General features: G+C 43.7%; 1 protein-coding gene across 1 annotated transcript in view; it reads right to left on the bottom strand.

Moving 5' to 3' along the window:
- UNC93A (unc-93 homolog A) overlaps window positions 1-20,421 on the bottom strand; it is a 305,890-nt gene that overhangs the window by 28,259 nt on the left and 257,210 nt on the right. The window contains exon 6 of the mRNA XM_078648549.1: window positions 1,739-1,874. Coding sequence (XP_078504675.1) covers window positions 1,739-1,874 — 136 coding nt within the window. The remainder of the gene's footprint in view (window positions 1-1,738; window positions 1,875-20,421) is intronic.

Here is a 20,421-nt window from a genome sequence, read left to right on the forward strand (position 1 = left end):
TTACCCCCAGATTCATCAAGAACACATTTTGCTATTCCTTAATAGCGAAAAATACCGATTCGCTATTAAGGAATAGCAAAATGCTATGCATCAAAAAATCACTAAAAAAATAGCGATTTCTAATACTTGCAAATTACCATGAAGTTGTACTTCATGGTAATTTGCGTGCCCTAATAGCGAATTCGCTATTTTTTTCACTTTTATGCATTGCATTTAAGGAATCTCAATTTGAGATTCCTTAAATGGAAAGAATCGCAATTTAGCGAATTATTAAATAGCGATTTTTGCATTTGGGATGATGCATCCCAAATGCAAAAATACCGGTCGCAAAGGGGCAGATTCTGAGAATCTGCCCCTTTGCGAGCGGATTTAAGCTTGATGAATCTAGCTGTTAGTGCTGCTGTGCCTCAGTAAGTTTGGTTTCCAACAATTGCTGATGAGCCTGAAGGGACTTAAAACCCCCGGACTGTTTGTAGATAAAAATCCCTTGCATATACACTTTAAATATTTTCCATACCATTAAAAAGAAAGAAACAGAGTCTGTGTTTGTTTAAAAAAAGTCCTGCTTTTGCAATATAGCTTTAAAGCCCAAGTCCTTTAGCAAAGCAGAGGTCTACACCATGGTTTGTGGGTAGTTAGATGGTCAGGCATTTGGTGACCCTGCATTGCTATTGTCAGAACAACTGGAGAGTGGTCACAAAAGGTTCTAGGTAACTATTTAATATTACACATCTAGCCTGAACTGCAAGTCAGGTCCTCCCTGTACTGTAAACAAGCATACAGGGACTGATCTCGGGGTATTGCCCCATATCAGCCAGGCTAGCTTGAATCCAGTGGCACAGTGAGCAAAAACTATTGATTTAGGCCCAGATCTCTGTACTGGGCTGAATGTTTGACATTGTTCAACATTCTGTCCATCAATTGTTCTTTTTGCATTTTTCACCCCGTGTGGGATGGGTATGCCCACACGTGGGTCCTGTGCTCTCCATGCCATTTGAAGCTAGCTTAGTTGATGAGGGCTGAAACTTTGAAACCGGTCCCCAGATGCTTGTTTCCGGTCCACGGAGTACTTGGCTTGGTAGTCCCTGCAGCTTGCTGAATTTGTTGGTGCCTGACGTAGACCCTTTACTTGCAGCTTGCTGGGATTGTTGGTGCCTGACTTACGGTCTTTGACTGCTGCTTGGTGATTTTGTTATGATGCATTCAGACCCTCTCCCTGTAGCTTGCTAGGTTTATTGGTGCCTGCCTAAGACCCTCTGACTTCAGCTTTCTGGGTTTGGTATACTGCACTCAGACCCTTTCCCTGCAGCCTGATGGCTTTGTTGGTGCCTGACGCAGACCCTTTACTTGCAGCTTGCTGGGTTTGTTGGTGCCTGACTTAGATTCTTTGACTGTTGCTTGGTGATTATGTGTGCTGCACTCAGACCCTCTCCCTGCAGCTTGCTAGATTTGTTGGTGCCTGCCTCAGACCCTCTGACTTCAGCTTTCTGCGTTTGTTGTGCTGCACTCAGACCCTTACCCTGCAGCTCGCTGAATTTGTTTGTTGGTGCCTGACTCAGACCCTTTGACTGCAACTTGTCGAGTTTGTTTGTGCTGCACTCATACCCTTTAATTGTGTGTTGCACCCTTAAAATAGTCCAAGAAGGTGTACCAAAGCCTTCCTTGTAACCATGCACACAAACATATACCTAATGCGCCTTCTCATTGTGCATATACAGACAAACATGGGCTGACTTACCTAGTCCAAAGAGAGCAATTCTGCCTGTGTACTGCGAAATCTTTCCAAACAACATGGAGCAAAGTGAGTTGGTTGCGGCAAAACAGATCATCACATAACCTACGTACTGTATGCCCAGGGAACAGGTCACGTATGACTGAAATGAAACAAAATAAAGACTGTCATGTTACAATCTAGAAATGATTAAAGGTTTTAGGTAAAATGTAAGGATGACAAATAACCTCTTTATGAATTCCAACAATTTTCGTCTCCACAAATCGGCAAATCCCTGAGAATGTATGAATGCACATGATTACCATGTTGAAGAGTTATTATGCACTCATGATGTGAAAGCACATTCGTCTACATGGGGAAACAGCCATTACAATGAAACTAGTACAACGCATGCCATCACATCAGAATGTAATTACAACGCATGCCACTACAACGCATTTGCCTTTACCACGCATGCCTTTACAACAAATTTTGATGTCAATGTGTGTATGGTAAAGGCATATGTGTTTTACATGTAAGTATACAGTAAGTATAGGGTTTAGGGTGGGTTTGGGCTTTGGGGTCTAGGAGTAAATTTAGGGTTCATGGTTGGTATGGCTTTTGGGGTGCCAAGGGAAATTATAGGGTTCAGAGTGAGTAAGGGTTTGGGGTGCCTATGGTAATTTTAGGGTTCATGGTGGGTATGGGAGTGCTGTGGTTAATTTTAGGGTTCATGGTGGGTATGGGTTTTGGGGTGCCAAGGGTAATTTTAGGTACCGTGTGGGTATGGGTTTTGGGGTGCTATGGGTAATTTTAGGGTTCAGTTTGGGTATGGGTTTTGGAATGATAAGGGTAATTTCAGGGTTCAGGTAGGATATGGGTTTGGGGGGGCCCCAAGGGTAATTTTAGGGTTTAGGGTGGGTATAGTTTTTGGGGTGCTAAGGGTAATTGTAGGGTTCAGGGTGGGTATGGCTTTTGGGGTTCTAAGGGTACTTTAGAGTTCAAGGTGGGTATGTGTTTGGGGTGCTAAGGGTAATTTTTGGGTACACGGTGGTTCTGGGTTTTTGGGTGCCAAGGATAATTTTACGTTTTAGGACGGATATGGGTTTTGGGGTGCGAAGGGTAATTTGAGGGTTCAGGGTGGGTATTGGTTTTAGGGTGCCAAGGGTAATTTTAGGGTTCAGGTTGGGTATAGGTTTTGCAGAACCAAGGGTAATTTTAGGGTTCATGGTGGGTATGGGATTTGGGGTTCCAAGGGTAATTTTAGGGTTTAGGGTGGGTATGAATTCAGGGGGCAAAAGGTAATTTTAGGGTTCAAGGCGGGTATGGGTTCTGGGGTGCCAAGGATAATTTTATGTTTTAGGGTGGGCATGGGTTTTGGGGTGCCAAGTGAAATTATAGGGTTCAGAGTGGGTAAGGGTTTGGGGTGCCTATGGTAATTTTAGGGTTAATGGTAAGTATGGGGGTGCCAAGGGTAATTTTAGGATTCAGTGTGGGCATGGGTTTTGGGTTGCTAAGGGTAATATTAGGGTTCAGTTTAGGTATGGGTTTTGGTTTATGATTCATGGTGGGTATGGGATTTGGGGTGCCAAGAGTAATTTTAGGGTTCAGGGTGGGTATGAATTTTGGAGTGCAAAGGGTAATTTTAGGGTTCAGGGCACAGGGTTTTGGGGTGCCAAGGATAATATTAGGTTTTAGGGTGGGCATTGGTTTTGGGGTGACAAGGATAATATTAAGTGTTAGTGTGGGTATGGGTTTTGTGGTGCCAAGGGTAATTTTAGGGTTCAGGGTGGATTAGGGTTTTGGTGTGCCAAGGGTAATTTTAGGGTACATGTTGGGTATGGGTTTTGGGGGCCAAGGGTAATTTCAGGGTTTAGGGTGGGTATAGGTTTTGGGGTGCCAAGGGTAATTTTAGAGTGGGTATGGGTTTTTGGGTGGCAATGGTAATTGAAGGGTTCAGGGTGGGTATGGATTTTGGGGTGCTAAGGGTAATATTAGGGTTCACTGTGGATCTGGGTTTTTGGGTGCCAAGGATAATTTTACGTTTTGGGATGGGTATGGGTTTTGGGGTGCCAAGGGTAATTTTAGGGTTCAGGGTGGGTATTGGTTTTGGGGTGCCAAGGGTAATTTTAGGGTTCAGGTTGGGTATGGGGTTTGCAGAGTCAAGTGTAATTTTAGGGTTCATGGTGGGGATGGGGTTTAGGGTGCTAGGAGTAATTTTAGGGTTCAGGGTGGGTATTGGTTTTGGGGTGCCAAGGGTCATTTTAGGGTTCAGGTTGGGTATGGGTTTTTCTTAGCCTACAGTAATTTTATGGTTCATGGTGGGTATGGCATTTGGGGTGCCAAGAGTAATTTTAGGGTTCAGGGTGGGTATGCATTTTGGAGTGCAAAGGGTAATTTTAGGGTTCAGGGGACAGGGTTTTGGGGTGCCAAGGATAATTTTAAGTTTTAGGGTGAGCATTGGTTTTGGGGTGACAAGGATAATATTAAGTGTTAGTGTGGGTATGGGTTTTGTGGTGCCAAGGGTAATTTTAGAGTTCAGGGTGGATTAGGGTTTTGGTGTGCCAAGGGTAATTTTAGGGCACAGGTTGGGTATGGGATTTGGGGGGCCAAGGGTAATTTTAGGGTTCAGGGTGGGTATAGGTTTTGGGGTACTAAGGGTAATTTCAGGGTGGGTATGGGTTCTGGGGTGCTAAGGTTAATTTTTAGGGTTCCGGGTGGGTATGGGTTTTAAGTGCCAATGGTAATTTTAGGGTTCAGGGTGGATTAGGGTTTTGGTGTGCCAATCCCAGGTGGCATTGAGAAAACCTGCGCCCAAGACACGCCCAATGGAGGCGGGGAAGTATAGAAATAAAAACCTGAATTTACATACAAGCCTCAGATGTCGTTTTGTCAGCAGCCCGAAGAAGAGGTGGTGACACCTTGAAACGCGTTGGCATATCAAACAATGGTGGAGCAAGAAGGCAGGCTGCAAGTGAAGGCTGGAGGGTCAGAGCGCTGTTGTGTGCGCTCTCAAATGCTTCAGGGCAACTTGGGTTTGAATTTTGGCACACGGCAGCCTGGTCGTGGGGAGCTGCACCATCGCTAACCGGATTGAAAACGTCACCGGAGAGTTGCGCTGTAATTCTGAACCTTCAGAATTACCGGCACAGCGCTCTTTATGCAAATGAGCCTGCCCGAACACTTCACAACCTACTAAAGGTAAAAAACACTTTCTTAAATTTACAAACGACCATTTGAACTGACTACCAGTGAATAAATCACGCTTGTATGTGGGACTCCAAATCCCAGGTGGCATTGAGAAAACCTGCGCCCAAGACACGCCCAATGGAGGCGGGGAAGTATAGAAATAAAAACCTGAATTTACATACAAGCCTCAGATGTCGTTTTGTCAGCAGCCCGAGGAAGAGGTGGTGACACCTTGAAACGCGTTAGCATATCAAACAAAGGTGGAGCAAGAAGGCAGGCTGCAAGTGAAGGCTGGAGGGTCAGAGCGCTGTTGTGTGCGCTCTTAAATGCTTCAGGGCAACTGGGTTTGAATTTTGGCACACGGCAGCCTGGTCGTGGGGAGCTGCACCATCGCTAACCGGATTGAAAATGTCACTGGAGAGTTGAGGCTGTAATTCTGAACCTTCAGAATTACCGGCACAGCACTCTTTATGCAAATGAGCCTGCCCGAACACTTCACAACCTACTAAAGGTAAAAAACACTTGCTTACATTTACAAACGACCATTTGAACTGACTACCAGTGAATAAATCACGCTTGTATGTGGGACTCCAAATCCCAGGTGGCATTGAGAAAACCTGCGCCCAAGACACGCCCAATGGAGGCGGGGAAGTATAGAAATAAAAACCTGAATTTACATACAAGCCTCAGATGTCGTTTTGTCAGCAGCCCGAGGAAGAGGTGGTGACACCTTGAAACGCGTTAGCATATCAAACAAAGGTGGAGCAAGAAGGCAGGCTGCAAGTGAAGGCTGGAGGGTCAGAGCGCTGTTGTGTGCGCTCTTAAATGCTTCAGGGCAACTGGGTTTGAATTTTGGCACACGGCAGCCTGGTCGTGGGGAGCTGCACCATCGCTAACCGGATTGAAAATGTCACTGGAGAGTTGAGGCTGTAATTCTGAACCTTCAGAATTACCGGCACAGCCCTCTTTATGCAAATGAGCCTGCCCGAACACTTCACAACCTTCTAAAGGTAAAAAACACTTGCTTACATTTACAAACGAACATTTGAACTGACTACCAGTGAATACATCACGCTTGTATGTGGGACTCCAAATACCAGGTGGCATTGAGAAAACCTGCGCCAAAGACACGCCCAATGGAGGCGGGGAAGTATAGAAATAAAAACCTGAATTTACATACATGCCTCAGATGTCGTTTTGTCAGCAGCCCCGAGGAAGAGGTGGTGACACCTTGAAACGCGTTGGCATATCAAACAAAGGTGGAGAAAGAAGGCAGGCTGCAAGTGAAAGCTGGAGGGTCAGAGCGCTGTTGTGTGCGCTCTCAAATGCTTCAGGGCAACTTGGGTTTGAATATATATATATAATACATATATATATAATTTGCTCAACATTGAATTATACTGTCCCAGACAACAACCATCAGACGCAGGCATGTTTTGTGAATCGACCAGGCACGAAGATGCCAAAGGCATGTTTAAAAAATCGAATGCGAACGAAGTTCAAGCTAGTGTACCAGATCCAAAACCGCCTAAGACTAAATTTATTGAAACCATGTTAAAGTTGGAGCGTTTATATGAACGCGAAGTCAGAAAATGGTGGGAGGCAACCAGTCTGCAGGGGTACATTGAGGTGGACAGAGTCCCAAGAGGATTAAGGGTGTATACTGTCCCCTCATACGAGAACCCTGACCCCCAACTACTTACTGACTGGGCAGAACATACGGCCCATTACTGTAAAGGGAAATTAGGATTACTGGTCAAATACGCATGGAGCGCCGCGACAAAACATTAGCGGAAATCAAACAGCTAGAAGAAGAACTACGTAAGGAGGAAGATGACAAGAAAATAACTGAAGCGATGGATAAAATGAAACCTAGACTATTGAAATATGAGCAGAAAATCAAAACCCGTAAACAGGAGAAATTTCAACGGGAAGAACGAGATTATTCCCAGGGCAGAGTACTAACCTATGCAAAAAAATTTGATGTGTCTCGAAAAGAACTGAGTTCTAAAAAAACAGTACCGGTCCAAGTAGTAGAGACATCGGAATCAGATCTGACAGGTAATGAATCCAGCGATGATCAGACAGCACAGCCCGCAAGTGGTTCTAATAAACAGACCCCTTTTCAGACAGAGTTCCAAGTTATCAAGCACTGTTGGCTACGGGGGGGGGGGAAACAAGCCCCCAGAAGCAAACGCAAGTGCCAGCGTAGGGGGACAAGAAGATCCGGCGGCAGGAAAACCAAAAAGTGCAACTTGGACCAACCGCAGACGGAACAACAGAAGATAATAGAAATGTCCAATTTAACAGTGGTAAACTTGACAACTAGACCACTCACCGATGCGGAACACAAAGTTTTGAGCCTAGGTTTAACATTCTGCCCTGACTCACGTCTTGAATATACACAGACTAGAATCGATCTCTTCAGCTTCGTGAGAAAGCTGAAACTTCATAAATATTTCAAGACTAGGACCCATTTGAAATCAACAAAGAGGCCAGAAGCAAGACTCACGGCAACTGATAGTCTTGCAGTGAACGATCTTCAAGGTATAGAAGCACTTGAGGATTTAAGAAATGAGGTAATATTGGACGATATAGTCAGCCAAGACATAGTGCAACGCGCAATAAATGTGGGGATTGAACAGGACAAAGAGGAAAGTCCATATAAACCATGCTCTAAGTTTAACCCACAATTGCCGTATGATGCCCTGGACACCTTTTCGATAGCAATGACAAAGGATCTTCAAGAATTCCGAAAAAAACAAAATACTGGTAAATATGGTTCCAATCTATCCCAGGAAGAGAAGAATGCACTAAACACCCTGGCCAACGATAAATCCATTATTGTAAAGCCCTCGGACAAGGGGGGCAATGTGGTGGTACAAACTAGAGAACAATATCATTGTGAGGCAATGAGACAATTACTGGATGTGAGATGTTATCAAGAAACCACTTTTAAGACTTATCAACAAAGTATCCAGGCATATGAAGAACTTATAAATAAGTGGTACAAAATAGGAATGCTTGGAAATGAAGAACACCTTTATCTACGAAGCTCTAATCCAATTTGCCCCACGTTCTACCACATCCCTAAACTACATAAGGACAATTTGCACCCCCCCCGGAAGACCTATTGTTTCGTCAGTCCAGGGACTAACGGAACATGTCTCAAGGTTTCTTTACTTTTTTCTGGCAAAACTGGTAATTCAACTATCTTCCTACATCAAGGACAACAAGGATTTTTTTAACTAAAATCCAAGATGTACAATGGCAATCTGACTACTTACTTATCGTCCTGGACATAACAAGTCTCTACACTTGTATCGAACATTCAAAGGGAATAGAAGCAGTAACGATGTATCTGCAAAAAAGACAGCTCAGATACGCACAGCATAATTGTATGTTAATTGAGTTTCTGCATTTTTGTTTACATAACAACATTTTCCTTTTTGAAGATACCTATTTTAAACAAGTGTCTGGCACGGCGATGGGCACCTGCTTCGCTCCCAGCTACGCAAACTTGTTCGTAGGCTGGTGGGAGGAGCAGGTGTCCAGAACCTACAGGGACGAACTGTCCATTGGCTCGGTGATAAAATGGCATCGATATATCGATGATTTATTTATCATTTGGCATGGGACAGAGGAGACTGCACGTCACTATATCGCATACCTGAATGAAAATGATCACAACCTTCATTTCACGGGAACAATTAGTCCGACTACTGTGGATTACTTGGACCTGAGAATTCAAGTTGTTGGTGGTAAGATCGAAACATCATTATATCGGAAGGCCACTGCTGGCAATTCGATAATGTATGCAACCAGCAGTCACCCCCCCCAAACTAGTGTAGAGTATCCCCTATGGAGAACTGCTTAGACTCAGGAGGAACTGTACACGCGATTGTGATTTTGAAAATGCGGCCACCGAAAGTGTAGCCAGATTCATTGTAAGAGGTTACAACCCCATCACTCTGAATAAAACGCTTTGCAAAGTAAGAGCCATGGCCAGAGATAGTTTGTTTGAACAAAGCAGAGGCAAAAAAACTGATGGAGGGAAATTTTGGTTAATTACCCCATATTCAGCGGAAGCTAACCACCTCAAACAAATGCTGAAGAAAAATTGGCACATTCTAAAAGCAGACATGTTATAGGTGAAGATATCCCTGCCTATCCTCTGGTCACATTCAAAAAGGCCAGATCCATCCGTGACCATCTGGTACGGAGCCACTTAGAAAAGATACCGCCAAAAAGTAACACCCTGAGAAGTATGAAAGGTTTTTTCCCCTGCCATAAGTGTAATGTTGCAACAGCAAAAGGACGCTCACTTATACCATCCAAGATACTGGTATGGTCAGGAAAATCAGCAAGTTCATCACTTGCAGTACACCTTATGTGGTGTACTGTCTTGTCTGCCCATGTGGGCTGAAATATATAGGCAGCACAGTGCACCCATTCAAAATCCGAATTTTAGAGCACATGAGGGCGATTGATAAGGTGGATCAAGCCTATCCGGTCGCTAGACATTTTGCGGCAAACCACCAAAGCGACCGGAACCAATTACTGTGCTACGGATTAGATTCAGTTCCTGAGAATATCAGAGGAGGGGATAGACTGAAGAAACTTCGCAGACTTGAATCAAGGTACATAATAGACCTTCATACTAAAACACCTTGGGGTATGAATAGTGGTGAGGATCTGATGGTTCATATCGGTATATAAATGAATGTTAATAACAACTGATAGAATTGCAAAGGTATAACTGATATCTCGGAATATATAGATATGTATATATGTATATAATTGTATATAGAAATGAGACTTCAGAATCATTTTGGGTGAGTTACCTCCGTTATTATCTGTTCTATCCTTGGGCTTTGATTGATTTATGATTTATGACTCCTTGAAAGATAAAATTTGAATTGATTTAAATTTGGGTGTGGAGTCATTAGATATACCCTAATACACCTTAATATGTCCGTTAATCGAGAAACATGACTTTGATTAATTAAATGAGAAATGAATGAAGAGAAAAAGAAGACAAAAAATGAAATTTTGAAAAGATGAAATAATGCAGTTTGAAATAGATACATGTTTATATAAAAAGAAGTATATGAATGAACAAAATGTATATAAATTTTGGAACTGCTTTTTGGTTGATTTACCTTGATGAACAGACTCGAATAACATCATAGGAAGGATAATAGCCGATCCACAGCTTAATTGTGTTCTAACCAACAAGTATATACGAAAAAGTGTATATATGAGAGGGTCATGAATTGTACATATCGTAAGTTCTAATGTACTTGGTTTAAATGAGTGGTTTACATGGTTAATTATATCATACATGTAGAAAGATGTATATATCAATATGATTTACACACCACTCCAAGATGGCGTTGATAAATGTCAAATTGCCAATAGTCCTTCCTTGATTGTGGGGAATTAGTTTAAGAACATGCCGATGTCCGGTGGCCACCGACATCGAAAAAGGCTGTTTGCCGAAACGTGAAGGCGTCTGTCTTGTCTGTTGAAGATTAAAGCAACTTTTTGGAAATTGAAAATCCTGTGAGTGCGGTTATTCTTTAAAGCGTAAAACGTGGAGGTTTCGAGCAGCATATATATATATATATATATATATATATATATATATATATATATATATATATATATATTCGGTACATGGACGTCCTTCAACAACCAATCGATCGGTCAAGAACGAGGCAAACCCATTATCTGGTGCGTGTAAATTTATTTAAAACCCAACACCACTTCTGCCATGACGCGTTTCGGCCTGGCGAGGCCTTGATCACATGACAACGTTTGTGAGACGGACTAGCAAATTTAAAGTGCACAGTGCAATAGATAGACATAGACATAAAGAAAATACTTAAAGACATAGTGTCTTAACATCAAGTAGTATTGCGTGGCAAATGTTGTAAACACATTGACTCACCATTGTTAATTGCACATACTGAGTTGTGTGTAAGGTTAAAATAGTTATCTACATGCAATTTAAGAATAATAATAAAACTCAATGAGTGTCTCTCATGTAAGTTCTAAAATGTAAATATTCATAAATCATTGCAAAAGATAAAAAAGACTTAACTTCCCTAAAACCATGGTAAAATGTGTACACAAAATATATATATATATAAGGTAAATGAACGTCTTACAGCAAATTTCCTGCTTGAAGTGACGAGGCAAACCCAATAATGGTGCTTAAGTATTTTTAATGTGCTCTACATCATTCCGCCATTACGCGTTTCGGCCTAACGAGGCCTTGATCACATGACATATATGTAGTACCTACTGGGGGTCGCTAGTAGGTAGTTATAGTTAAGACCTATTTTCCATAGGAAAAGCGTTTTTTGTTTCCCTAATATCTTCGGCGCCGGTTGACGAATGTTTCCCAAATTTTCAAAACTTGTGGCCCGCTCCGGTCAGCTCCTATCCTGAAAGTTTCTGGGTGATTTTCCAAGCGGGGGCTGAGAAAAATGGGGGTCCCAAAACTTGTTTTTCCCATAGGAAACTTTAGACACAGCTACAGCCCGAATTGCTGAACGGAATTACACTAAATTTGGCAAAAAAGTACCCCTTGTTTCAGAAAGAGACATTTTTTTTAAATGGTGTAAATTCGTTCAGTAGTTCCTGAGAAATGTTTTAAAAAGTGGTCGAATAAATGATTTTTTCATAGGAACTTTAGACATGGTTACAGCTTGAACTGCTGAACGGAATTACACCAAATTTGGCAAAAAGGTAGCCCTTGGTTCAGAAAGAGACCATTTTTTAAAATGGTGTAAATCCGTTCAGTAGTTGGTGAGAAAATCAAAAAATAAAAGTTCCAATATATAGTGGCGCGGTGGATTCGTACACCCTCCCGACCACAAGCTTTATTCGAATTGGCTGTCAACACTCCAAACCAGGAAGTGTTGGCAGCCACAGAAAAACAAACGCAAAAAACAAGAAAAGGGGGCAGGGTAGAAATACCCTGACCCCCTAGGCCTGCTCAGGAGGTCCCACAAGGACCTCAAGGACCCAAAAAAGCTTTTTGAAAAAAAAAATTCAAAAAATCAGTTGAATTCGTGCTGGGTACACAAATTCGGCTGAGAAAATGTTAAAATATGAAGCGTGGGCTCCCACGTTTCATTGTATTGAAGTCCCAGGTTGGGCCAGGTCCCGGGGGGCGTGAAAATTTTTTGGGGGGCCCCAATCCCTCCACACTGCCCCGGGGACCGCCACCTCCCCGGGGCTTGATTAATGGGAGTGGGGGCGCGCGGCTCCTGCCCTGTCATTGCAAACTGCTTTGCTTCATTGAAGCGAGAGCAGGGAAACCTGCTCTCGCTTCAATGAAGCAAAGCAGATTGCTTTTCCACAAGGGGAGCTGCATGTCAGCAGCTCCCCATGTGGAAAACCAATGCCGGCTCCTGCAGGACGCGGGGAGTAGGCAGGGACCGTGGGGGCATTGGGGCTCCCTCCACGCTCCCCAATGGAGAGGGCCAGCCCCGGGGGATGGGGTCCCCGGGGCTAGAAGTGGCCTGAGAGGGGGGCCGTACAGCCCCCCTCCATAAAAAAAAATAAAAAATATGTGGCCATGCCCCGGGGGATGGGGTCCCTGAGGCCGGAATTAGCCACAGAAGGGGGGCACACACGGCCCCCTTCCCGTTCATTTTTTTGTAAAAATGGGTCAGGCTCTAGGGGATGGGGTCCCCAGGGCCCAAAAAAGAGAAAAGAAGAGGGGCCACACAGCCTTCTAAAAAAAAGAGAACAAAAAAACACAATCGTGCCAGAGGCCCCGCCTCCTCCCAGCAACACCCTGTAATCGCACTCTGTGGCGTGTTTTAAATTGGGGAATTCATTCCCCTTCAATACTGGGGGTTCCTGGAGGCCAACTAGCCCACCAGGTACCTCCAGTAAGTACCACAAGCAATGCTTTGTATCTGATAAGCTGTACTGATAACTTCCAATATGTAGGCATGCCTACCAGGAAAATCAAGGTTACTATAAATGAATATCGGAGTAATGTTTGGTGTAGATGAGATCCACCACTAAACTTACGACCCAGTATCCAGAAAAAGGCTATCATCCAAATGAAATGGAGTTGATCACACTAGAAACCTTACCAAAGAGCCCAAATGTGAAGAAAAAGCTCTTTGAAAAAGAACAAAGATGGGTTTTCCATTTGAAAACGGTTAAAATCGGGCTTACCGATGAGGTTCCTTTGAGTTCTTTTAAGTATTGAAACTTCCCCTGTATGTTGTGGTCATTAAATACTCATAGGAAATTACACAAACAAATTGAATTTCCCTCCGGAGGCATCATGAATTCAATAGGAAACACCATGAACGGACAACAAGCAGCTAATTTTGCATATTAACATCTCTATGAACGATTACTTTCTATTAACCCCCTGGCTGCGGCCGGAATTCCGCGCCTGTGCGGCACAATCCGATCGCGGACGTGCTCATGATGGCTCCCGGCCGTCATCAGCACACGCCCACCGTAACATCAGCACCGAACGGGTTAATATGCCTCAATTGAGTTGATATTTACACTGACATAATGCTGTTAGATCTTTATATGGAGCAATCTTTTGTTGGCTCACTTACTCGTAGATGTGGTATCTGGATGTCGGTCTAAAGTCACCTCCTCCAATCACTGGTGAGGGAAATTCTGATATATTTAATCAAAGCGTATCTAACAACCTTGTGTCATTACAATGTGGCCCATGTAACCCAGCACAAATTAATATAATCCCATCTGCCTGCTGTAGCTGCCCCATATTCTAAGAGATCTATTTCGGAATTCTTCCTAACTAGGAGTGCAAAGCCCTTAGTGTTAATTAACTGATCAGTGCATGCTATATTTTGTATCCATCTCTGTCTCCAAAATAATCCTTACCCTCCACTAAGGAGAGGTGAATCTCCTGCAAGATGAAGACCTGTGCTGTGCTATCTTGGAGATATTGTAGACTTCGTTTCTGCTTATGCTTTGTGCACACCCCATTAACATTCCAGGTGAATATATGGACCTGCCTCATCTAATCTCTTAATATAAGGCTACCAAAACATTGGGAAGCCAAGCCAAAAGCCAAAAGCCAAAATCTGAATCCAGAGGGATTAAAATTACTGATGACCATAAGCCTCCTATCTTTTATGTGATTACTAACTTCAATGGTAATGAGACTATATTCTTTTGTATTTGTTTTTTACTGCTCCCTAACCAGTGTTCCCCACCCCACCCTCCAATTTCCTGGGGATCCCCCTCCCCCCGAAACTAAACAGCATGATCCTATATAACTCAATGGATCTCTGCACATTGAAGGGCCTTGTGTATGTCTCACAACTAAATTCTGAGTTTACACTGCTATAAGTGACAAAATTGTGTTTAGTGCCCATTCTGTCCCGTAACGTGCCTACTCTTAGTCAGTTTGGCAGCCTGTTCTACTTTCCAGACAATATGCATCATGTTTCTCCACATTACCTTTAACATAGCTGGGAACCTTAGCTGTACTTTAGCTCCGTATTTCACCATTTCATCCATGCTATGACCCAATTCCCACTGATGCTGTTCTGTTGATCTACTTGTGTCTGACCTATCACTATATGTGTGCTCTCCAACTGTTAATGTTCTGGACTTCAATGCATGCCCTAATAGCTGCTCCTTGACAGTGTATGACAGTAAATTCAGCAAGAATTATCTGGGTTTTCCGGCCCATCCTATTTAAAAGGGTCCCAGTGAACCAGCTGGATCTCGTTCTCAAGATCTACCTTGGGCATGCCGCTAAGGGCCCTCTCTTTGAGAAGCCTCTTAGGTCATTACCCTCTGGAAAATTTAGGATTGTCAGATTATTTTAGCACGAGTGGTTTTCCAACTTCTCGAGATCCTCCAAAAAGCTCTGATTATGTATTTTCAGTGCCACGATCGCTGAAGAGTTAACTCTAAGGCTGTTCACTGTGAAACATCATCTAGTTTAGCCTCTAAGGTCTGACACATGCTCTATATCTCTCTTTGATTTGTTTTGGAGACCTCAAATCTTTTCTGAATCTCTGCCTGTGTGCCAACTAATAGGATCTCCAGATTTGTGGTGCCCATACTCCTTGATGTCTTGTTGTACTCTACATTTCCCTTACTCGAACTTACAAATATCTGCTCGGCTCTTGCGCTACCCTCGGCTAGCTCTGCCAGAACTTCATATCTGTTCTGTGTTGGAACACGGGTCCACTGACAATTATTTCTTGAATATTTGTATTGGTCTCAGTGCTTGTAGTGCTCATGTCATTATTACCCGAAGGGGCAGGTAGTCGAGAGGGTAACTCCAACTTATATGCTAGCTGCAACACCTATGGGTCCTCCTCGGAGACCAAAGCGCCTTGAACTAAAATGTTCATAGAGGGAGAGTTTTTTTGTCCCATAACTCTAAAAAACGAGATAAGGGAAGGTGTAGGTTTAATTGTAGGGTTTGCATTCTATTCTTTCCCTCCTTCCCTCTTTGCTTCTGGGCTGAAAATACCCCTAAATTAACTAAGAAATGCAAGTTTAATCATTCTTTAGCTCGAGATTTACGAAATAACTGAGATGATTTTGTCAGATGGAGAAATCAAGAGACCCCAGAGTACAGTGGAGCTTCACCTTGCTTTGTGATCTCATCAAAGATCTTCCGTAGCTCTTTTCAGCCCCTTAGCATGTAGAGAATGTCAGCTTTTTTGGCATGTTACCTTTTTTGCTCTGGGACTGAGTAGCCTCTTTCCCTCTTTTATATACACGAGCTGCCTTCTCACTATATGAAGTGTCAAACATGCTACCTTAAAGAAGAATCAACTCTTTATGAAATGAAATGAAATGAAAATAGGTTTTATAAAGCGCAGAATAGCTGCCCGGAGGCGTCCCAGCGCTGAAAACTAACAGGTGTTGCCCATAGGGCCAAGTACAGGAGAAGCAACTTATTTGTTAAACAGGAAAGTTTTTAAATTTTTCCTGAAAGAAGTAAGGTCTGAGTTGGACCTAAGATGATAAGGTAGGCTGTTCCACAACTTGGCCGCGTTCAAGGAGAAAGAGCGACCTCCTGCTCTGGATCTCTTAACCTTTGGCACTACTGCCAGTAAGGCATTAGTAGATCGAAGTTGTCTATTGGGAAGATAGGGGGTGATTAAGGTGCGACTAATTAGTGGCCCAGTTTCCCAAAAAGATTGATGGGCAACACAGAGAGATTTGAAGCTGACCCTGTCTTTCACGGGAAGCCAGTGTAATTTTTTTCAATCCTGCCTTCACAGAGGTCCTACGGGGGAGCTGGAGCAAAGTTCGGGCGGCACAGTTCTGAATTACCTGCAACTTTTTCAATGTGGAGTCAGGGGTACCAAGGTAAAGCGCATTTCCAAAATCCAACCTGGCCAGTATTAGTCCCTGGACCACAATTTGTCTGGCCTCAAACGGGAGTAATGGAAGAATCTTCTTCAGCATTCTAATCAGGCCAAAACAGGTGGCAGATAGTACAACGGCCTGATGGTTAAACGTCAGGGACTTGTCCAACCAGACTCCCAGGGTCTTGATGGCATCCCTGGGGACTGGGGGGGTACCCAAGCAAGCCGGCCAGATGTGATTGATCGTGGATGGTGCTAGATGTCCCAGCATCATGACCTCTGTCTTGTCTCCATTGAGTTTGAGACAAGACATGGTCATCCATTGATCAATCTTGCTCAGACATTCGAGCAGGTCCACTGTACCCACAGGGTCTCCAGCCCGCGTGAGAGAGACTACCAGCTGGGTATCGTCCGCGTAGGTAACGATCTTAATACCATACGGACGGACGACCCCAGCCAGCGGTCTCATATAGACGTTAAACAACGTCGGGCTTAATGAGGAGCCCTGTGGGACTCCACAGTCTAAAGGCTTGCTTGTAGAGATGGTTGCTCCCTCAAAGACCTGAAATTGCCTGCTGGATAGGAATGAGCGGATCCACTCCAACGCTCCTCCTTGAATCCCAATCTCCCCGAGGCGTTGCAACAGGATGGTGTGATTTACAGTGTCAAAAGCGGCACTGAGATCGAGGAGGACGACTGCCACCGATCCTCCTCGATCCAAGATGCCCCTAGTTTCCTCCAAGACCGCCAAAAGAGCCGACTCCGTCCCATGCTTGGGGCGGAAGCCGGTCTGCGAGGGATCAAGGAGATTATTTTCCTCAAGGAATTTGGTCAAGAGGCCATTGATGTATTTTTCCAATAGCTTACTGGCCCAGGGGAGCAAGGAGATTGGACGATAATTACTGAGATTGGTTGCACTCATATTTGGTTTCTTAGCAAGTGCTTTAACCCTGGCTTCTTTCCACTTAGGAGGAACTATATTGGTGGAAATGGAAGCATTGAGTACCCTTAGCATGATCGGTAAGATGGTCTGACTAATGGTCCTTAGAAATCTGGGAGGGGCCGGATCGCTGGGGGAGCCTGATTTTATCTGGGTCATTAGACTAGCTAATATATCCTGCTGTAATAATGGAAAGTTCTCCAGAGTTAGGGATTTATTTTCTGCTGCCCCATAGTTGGAGAGGCCAACAGTGTCTGCCTGATTTTGTAAGTACATGGCTGGGAAAGCAGAGTAGATACGATCTATTTTGTTAAAGAAATAATCCGCCAGCTCATTGCAGCGAGTTTGTAAATCCTCACTATTTATCGGAGGCTGGGGAAGTGTAGTGAGATTTTTTACAATTCTATATATTTCCCTAGAATTGGACCTAGCATCATTAATTTTTTGTGTGTAATGCTGGGATTGAGCTTTTTTGATCTCAAGCTTATAGTTCCTGATGGAATTTCTATATGCTATTTTGTCAGGGTCTGTATATCCCAGACGCCATTTCCTCTCTAGCTTTTTACACAAGCGTTTGATCTCCCTAAGCTCTGTAGTATACCAAGGTGCTGACATCCTAGACCTTTTGGTGCGAGATTGTACTATTGGGAGAATGGTGTCCAGTGACTGAGTGATCCAGCTATTAAAGGTGTCATTAGCTTCTACAGGATCTGTAGTAATTAGAGGGATAGTGGCTTGGAGTTCACAAGCCCACTTGTCAGTTGACAATTTCGGCCAGTCTCGAGCCTCCCGTAAACCTGTCAAAAGAACAGGTGGTTTAGGAATGCACCAGTTTAGCCGGATCAATTGATGATCTGTCCATGGGAGAGCAATAGGGGATTCTGTGACTAAACCTGGGCAGTTACTAAATACTGGGTCTAGTAAATGTCCTTTCTCATGAGTAGGTGAGGAGACAAGCTGGGCCAGCTGAAGAGCAGACAGGTCGGCAATCAATTCTTGGGCAGCATGATCAGCAGAATCTTCAAAATGCATGTTTAGATCTCCCAACAGCGTGAAGTTGGCAGATGTAATAGCCAGGTCTGCGATTACTGAGGGCGCGGAGTCTAGAAACTGTCTGGTCGTACCAGGGGGGCGATATGCTAGGATCCCAGAAAAATTTAGATTAGGTGAAAATTCCAAATTAAACGACACGCTTTCACAGTCAAGAATGGAAATAGAATTGCATCGACATGTGTAAGTATCTTTAAACACTATTGCCAGTCCTCCTCCCCTTCCTAAGATACGGTCTGTCCTGGCTATTTGGTAGCCATAAGGTAGTGCTTGGACGAGATCGGGCACCGACGAATCGGTAAGCCAAGTCTCTGTGAAAAAAACCGCATCTGGGTTATGCTCTTCCAGCAGTATAGATATTTCAGTCTGATGCTTGGGCATCGATCTGCAATTGAGAAGGAACATTTTAAAGGAATTCAGATGTTCCATGGGCAAAAAGCCTTTTGGATGGAGATGACAGTGTCGGCACTGGATAGGCAAGTTTAGCGGATGATATGAGTAGGCACACTCTGTTTTTACGAGGGGTCTCAGTCTTAACAGGTCATTAGAGTTGTATTTTATATGGGGGTCCAACAAATGACCAGGGGTCATGGCCCCTGGCCCCGTCCGGTCTCGGACGGGCGCAGACGGGCTTGCCTTTGGCGCGCCTTCGGCGCGCCGCCGGCGCGCCCGCTGCGCCCGCCCGCTGCGCGGACGGGATGATGACATCTTCCTATACAAGTGTGAGGCGGGCGTGAGGCGAGCAACAACTCGAACGCCAACCCTAATTCCCCCCAATATGGCCTCCTAGACCCAGCTTCCCACAGCGTCAGCGCTGACTCGGCTGCACTGGGAGTGGGGACAAGTGCTGGAAGATCGTGAGGTTAGGTGGGTTTAAAAATAAAATAATAATAGAATAAAATACTTACAGAATCCATATGACTCCCGGCAAAATGAGCAAGTTTGCAAGTTGTCCGTTCCCAAGCTCTAGAAGGTGCAGCGAGATGAGTGACGATAGCCACATGTTCATGCTGTGCCTTGTGCTGGCTAAATTCTGGGAAGCAAGTGGTGCCTTGTCAGAGATTTTGGGCAAAATAATTAAGGTAAGCTTGTACTTAGGTTTCCTTGGTACGGATCTTAAAATATCGGTATCTCTCGATCCCCAAAACTAAGGTCAAACATTTGCTCTTATTGATCCTTCTGGCAAGTTGAGAGATATGTATGAAGTGTATACAGCCCTACCATCCTGTAAGTTGGGAGGCTTAAGGTGGTAGAAAGGATAAGCAGATGGGAGTCAGGTCTCGAATCCATTGCAGAGACACAAGGAATGTGTTCAGATTTTCAAACATGGCGAGCCACATGTAAGTCTGATGCACCTTTCTCTATGTCTGATGATTAAACCAAGATTGGTGGAAGATGTTTGGCCCTGACCTACCTATGGCTAGTAATTTCAGCGCGTCTCTAAGATGGTTGTCAGTCCTTCTCGGTAGTGCGATGTAAGAACACCATCTAAGTGAGATCTTTAAAAAATAATAGTCATTATTTTTCTGCTTTATTCAAATGTTTTTGAAAGGGTACTTCTTTTTGTTGTAACAAAGGAATCCTTTTTTTATCAAACCTAGTAAGGATATTTTCAAAGATCCCTCAATTACAAGATGGCGGATTGCAACCGGAACAGTCTTGCCACCCGAGCAGCACAGGATGAAGCTTCACATTGTAGGTGCGGCTCCCGGAAATGGCTGCTTGACACATTTCAAGAACAGTTTTAAATGCGGAAAATGTTTTCTTTCGCCACAGTTTGATGACAGACCGAAACACACATGAGTGAAACCACTGGTCTGCCAATGTGTGTGAAATATTTTGCTGGCAGTGTATACAGCATCCGTTTATAAGTCAGGCCTCAGGTAGGTGGGAATCTGCATAACAATTACTATTTCATTTGACTATCAATTCTTTTTAGAAATATTTGCATAGTGATGGAGCGAGATAGAAAACAAAATTTTGTTTAAACTCGCGAAGTCACATTTCCATAACATGAATAAAAATATTAATGATTTGTGATATGTTGTGCTAATACAACTTAGATTAAACTTTACACGTGGGGGGATTAACATGTGTGCTCATAAACGTGCATAAATGTTGCATCTTTTTGTTCGTGCAAAATAATAAAATAATTTATTGTTTTCGTTTTTGTC

This window comes from Lissotriton helveticus, chromosome 6 (assembly GCF_964261635.1).
Source record: "Lissotriton helveticus chromosome 6, aLisHel1.1, whole genome shotgun sequence".
NCBI classification, from domain to species: Eukaryota; Metazoa; Chordata; class Amphibia; order Caudata; family Salamandridae; genus Lissotriton; species Lissotriton helveticus.